The sequence below is a fragment of the Bos grunniens genome, chromosome 21 (assembly GCF_055505025.1).
Source record: "Bos grunniens cultivar Pamir isolate PY7600 chromosome 21, Bosgru_T2T1.0, whole genome shotgun sequence".
NCBI classification, from domain to species: Eukaryota; Metazoa; Chordata; class Mammalia; order Artiodactyla; family Bovidae; genus Bos; species Bos grunniens.
The window spans coordinates 70,562,056-70,567,443 of NC_141185.1; the positions used below are offsets into that span (position 1 = coordinate 70,562,056).

Genomic DNA, 5,388 nt, shown 5'->3' on the forward strand with positions numbered 1-5,388 from the left:
AGCTGAAAATGACGGCGGGAGGATCTTTTTGAGTTTCATTAGGTTTCCTCTTTGACTGGACAAGGAGGAGATAGTTTCAGGGTAACTGTGAAGCACACCATACAAACAAATTGCTATTTTCTTCTACCATAGATCAATTTGGCAGCAATAGTGAGGCTTCAAAACTCAGCTTTTGCAAAGTTGTTTCTGAATTCACAGGGGAATACACAGAAGCAGAAACATAATTAATGAAATGTTTGCTAACATCAAAACCCAGGGGCAGTAACTCAGGGATTTAAGTCCCCATACACCTGGTAAAATAAAAGACCATCTACTTATTATCATTTAGCTACCCAAGATCTACTCACTTCAGGTAGGTTTCCAGGTCCTATCTTAAAGAATATAAGAGGAAATAACTTTTTGAGAAAGAAAAAATGTATTTGTAAGTGAAGCATTTATGCCTACTTACTCAGTTAAATTAACTCTGCATTTATTTGCCAGAAATGATTTTGATTTCTCTGATTGGGAACCATCTTCCTGAACTTGTTAATAACCACAGTATGACTTCTTAATGATTTTATTTTCTTGTTGGCTCACAAAAAATCTTTTACTCCTTTTATCATTGGATAAGTGTATACATGAATTGAAGGTTTGTTTCATTTTGTTTAAAAAATAATACAACCACCACAGTAAAAATAAGAACTTTCAAATTAATTATCATGTGAAAAAACGTCGTATCTATTTAGGCTTAAGGAAGAAGTTCATTAAATGCATTCTATTCTCATATACATCAAAAACATATACAAGTCAAGAGGGAGGTGATATATTTATAATAGTGGCTGAGTTGCTTTGCTACATGGCAGAAACCAACACAACACTGTAAAGCAGTTTTACTCCAATTAAAAAAATAGGCATAGCAAACACGACACACACACAGATACATACACGAGAGAGGGTATGTGTCTCTCAGAAGAATTTATTGTCTCTCGTCTAATTTCCATTTTATAATATTACAGCCCATTTAAAATCCAAACAGATGCAAATGTGTTCTATTGTTTTCAATTCCTTTTAGATCTTTTCTTTCACTCATCAAGCGACTTGATTTTTGACAACTATCTCTGCAAAGGGGTAATGAGTATTATGACAGATCAATAATAAATTACTAGGAATAAAGGCTGATAATAATACTTAAATGTTTCACTATTAAATACAACATAAAACCAGTAACAAAATAGCGATCATTATTATTAGTCAGTGACAGAGTCATTATTTCAGGAATTAATACAAATATTCTTAAGCCAATCATGTAGTGAGAAACATTAAAGCTGTAATCCCATTTTGTTTCCATGTAAATACTTTCAAGTGGAGAGAATCCTTAGCCCTGTCTACAGCTCAGCATCTCTAATACATTAGAGTCTTGTTCATATTATTTTGAAGAGGAAAAGAGAGATCAGTTCAGTTCAGTTCAGTCAGTCATGTCCAACTCTTTGCGACCCAATGAATTGCAGCACGCCAGGCATCCCTGTCCATCACCAACTCCCAGAGTTCACTCAGACTCATGTCCATCGAGTCAGTGATGCCATCCAGCCATCTCATCCTCTGTCATCCCCTTCTCCTCCTGCCCCCTACCCCTCCCAGCATCAGAGTCTTTTCCAATGAGTCACCTCTTCGCATCAGGTGGCCAAAGTACTAGAGTTCCAGCTTTAGCATCATTCCTTCCAAAGAAATCCCAGGGCTGATCTCTTTTAGAATGGACTGGTTGTATCTCCTTGCAAGTCTAAGGGACTCTCAAGAGTCTTCTCCAACACCACAATTCAAAAGCATCAATTCTTCAGCGCTCAGCCTTCTTCACAGTCCAACTCTCACATCCATACGTGACCACTGGAAAAACCTTAGCCTTGACTAGACGGACCTTTGTTGGCAAAGCAATGTCTCTGCTTTTCAATATGCTATCTAGGTTGGTCATAACTTTCCTTCCAAGGAGTAAGCGTCTTTTAAATTCATGGCTGCAGTCACCATCTGCAGTGATTTTGGAGCCCAAAAAATAAAGTCTGACACTGTTTCCCCATCTATTTCCCATGAAGTGATGGGACCAGATGCCATGATCTTGTTTTCTGAATGTTGAGCTTTAAGCCAACTTTTTCACTCTCCACTTTCACTTTCACCAAGAGGCTTTTTAGTTCCTCTTCACTTTCTGCCATAAGGGTGGTGTCATCTGCATATCTGAGGTTATTGATATTTCTCCCAGCAAACTTGATTCCAGCTTGTGTTTCTTCCAGCCCAGCATTTCTCATGATGTACTCTGCATATAAGTTAAATGATCAGGGTGACAATATACAGCCTTGACGTACTCCTTTTCCTATTTGGAACCAGTCTAAATTAATTCAAATATATCCATTGAGATAAAAATATCAGACTCCGACATGACCTTGTAGGAAGTAATATGCCTCATAAATGACATAATAGATTTGGTTCAGTTTCTCAGCAGTCTATTCTAGGCGGTTTTTGTTATTGGGTAATAGATACCTGTAGAAGTGTTAGTCACTCAGTCATGCTGGACTCTTTGTGCCCCCTAGAACTGTAGCCCACCATCCTCCTCTGTCCACAGAATTCTTCAGACAAGAATACTGGAGTGAGTAGCCATTCCCTTCTCCAAGGGATCTTCCTGACTTTGGGATCAAACCTGGGTCTCCCATGTTGCAGGCAGATTCTTTATTGTCTGAACCAACAAAGAAGCCCCAATAGATAGCTTTGCCTCTTTAAAGAGCGGGCACTTGACTGGATGCTTTTCTGAATACAAAAACACAATTATAGAAAGAAATGTGTTCTGTCTTATGATATTTTGCAGATGTGCAAAAGTGTTACCTATCCATGTATCTTTGTTATTTATTTTTTAAAATATTTTTCTAAGAGTATAGACAACAAAGAGGAATGGACAGAGATAATTGCTCCTCCGTGAATGAATTCATTTTCTTGGGAATTACTGAGAAGACTGAGAACAAAGTGACCCTATTTACCTTGTTTCTCCTTGTTTATCTCATCAGTCTTCTGGCAAATCTTGGAATGATAACCCTGATTAGGATGGACCCCCAGCTGCACACACCCATGTACTTTTTCCTCAGCCACCTCTCCTTCTGTGACCTCTGCTATTCCACAGCCACTGGCCCCAAGATGTTGGTGGACCTATTTGCCAAGAACAAGTCAATCTCTTTCTGTGGCTGTGCTCTGCAATTCTTGGTCTTCTGTATCTTGGCAGATTCTGAGTGTCTCCTGCTGGCAGTGATGGCCTATGACCGGTACAAGGCCGTGAGCAGCCCCTTGCTCTATGTGGTCAGCGTGTCCAGCGGGGCGTGCTCTCTGCTTGTGGCTGGGATTTACCTGGTGGGAAATGGCACCATTTGGCAGATGCTCTGATACACACGACATTAGCAATCCACTTACACTTTTGTGGGTCAAATGAGATTAACCACTTCTTCTGTGACTTACCTCCACTCTACCTTCTTTCCTGCTCTGATACACAGGTCAATGGATTGACAGTATTTATTGTTTTTGGAGTTATTGAATTGAGCTCAATTTCAGGAGTTCCTGTCTCTTATTATTATATCATCCTTGCAGTCTCAAAGATCCATTTTGCTGAGGGGAGGTTCAAAGCTTTCTCCACCTGCACCTCCCACCTAACTGCTGTGGCAATTTCCCAGGAAACTATGCTTTTTATGTACTTTGGGCCAAGTTCACTCTACTCTTTAGATCAAGACAAAATGACCTCATTGTTTTACACCCTTATGATTCCCATGTCAAATCTTCTGATTTATAGCCTATGGAACAAGGATGTGAAAAATGCCTTAGGAAAACTAAAAATAAAAGGTGGCTTCAAAGATTTATATCACACATATGCACACACATATAGTAATTACTTTTGCAAAATTATACAGTATGACACATGAGAAATATAATTTTATCAAGTTATTTAATAAATGAGTAGCTATACTAAAGTTCAGCCATAGGGAATTGTTGCAGTTTTCAAAACTTGTCATGCTTCATTGTATGTCTTGACCTTATCTATGAAACTTTCTCTGTGCAAAACTTCCTGGCTCTTCAAATTCTATCATTTTTGTGTGTATCCATTCATTCAAACATTATTATTTCAAGTATATTATTATTTATCAACTATTTAATTATTCTTTGTCTGCCTCTAAGTGCTTTACATTTCTTGAAAAACTCATTAGTTTGTATAAAAATGGACCTTGTAATCTAGATGAATAAAGAAACATTTATTAACTAACCACACATACAATTCATAATAAAGTTTAAGACTTTCATCAATTAAAAAAACAGGGTTAAAAATCTAGGAACAAATGTCAAAACATAGTGTGCAGAAGAAAGGTTTTCTTGAATGGAGATATTAATTGTCAGATCCAAAAATAAATTTGGGAAGGAAATGATTCTAGGAAGATAATTTGACACTTACAGAGGTCTTGAGTTCAGCAGCTGTATACCTTTCCAGGGGATTCCCAGTGGCTCAGTGGTAAACAATCTGCCTGCCAATGCAAGTGATGCAGGATCTCGGATTCAATCCTTGGGGCAGGTAGAGCCCCTGGAGTAGGAAATGGCAACTTGCTCCAATACTCTTGCTTGGAAAGTTCCATGTACAGAGGAGCCTGGCAGGCTGTGGTCCCTGGGGTCACAAAGAGTTGGATGTGACTGAATACACAGATGCACACATACACACAGCTTTTTAGAATTAAGAAATCCAAAACTGAAAGCAATTTAAAGTGCCTTGGTAAATTGCTTAGTTTTCCTTAATAATTAGCTATCAACTCCTGCTCTTCTTAGCTTTGATTAAATGTTCCTTTTTATAGTTCACAGACAACCATTTCCTTTAATCATTCTATTTGATATTGTCCTGTTTGTGAAATCATGGCCTACAGTATGAGATTGTGAACAACCTTTGCTCAAGGATTCTACATTCTGTCTGTATTATCCAAAGCACTTACCTAATGTTTGGGACACAAATGGAGAACGAGAGAGAGAGAGAACAAAGCAAAGGAAAAGGAAGGAATAAAAAGAGTAGATAACATTTTTGAGTGTTTATTAGACATCAATAATTAACAAAATAAAATTTAACTGAAGATATAGTATGTGCCTTGAATACATATATGTAATAAATTTTAAGAAAGAATATAAAATGGCTGTGAATACTAGGGTGCTTATCTATAAAGAAGATACACATCACACTAGAAGTAAAGAGCATTCATCTGTATACATTCTTAATATGTTTCTATTTTGTGGGTTTCTGCTCTAGAATCTGATGCTAAAGCACTGAATCAGCATGTCTAAACAATACAGATATATTTGAAGAAGCATGTAAAATTCATGTACTTATTTATTACAGTTGCAAAAGTTAGAAAA

General features: G+C 37.5%; 1 protein-coding gene across 1 annotated transcript; it reads left to right on the forward strand.

Annotated features, from left to right (window-relative positions):
• Positions 1-2,910: 2,910 nt before the first annotated feature.
• LOC147349972 (olfactory receptor 5W2-like) lies at positions 2,911-3,393 on the forward strand. Its single transcript, XM_086365013.1, has one exon. The coding sequence runs from the start codon at positions 2,911-2,913 to the stop codon at positions 3,391-3,393; it is 483 nt and encodes a 160-aa protein (XP_086221139.1).
• The last annotated feature ends 1,995 nt before the right edge of the window (positions 3,394-5,388 follow it).

What these genes read in the sequence shown, in the direction of transcription:
- LOC147349972 (XM_086365013.1), top strand. Translation starts at nt 2,911, where the DNA reads ATGGACAGAGATAATTGCTCCTCCGTGAATGAATTCATTTTCTTGGGA.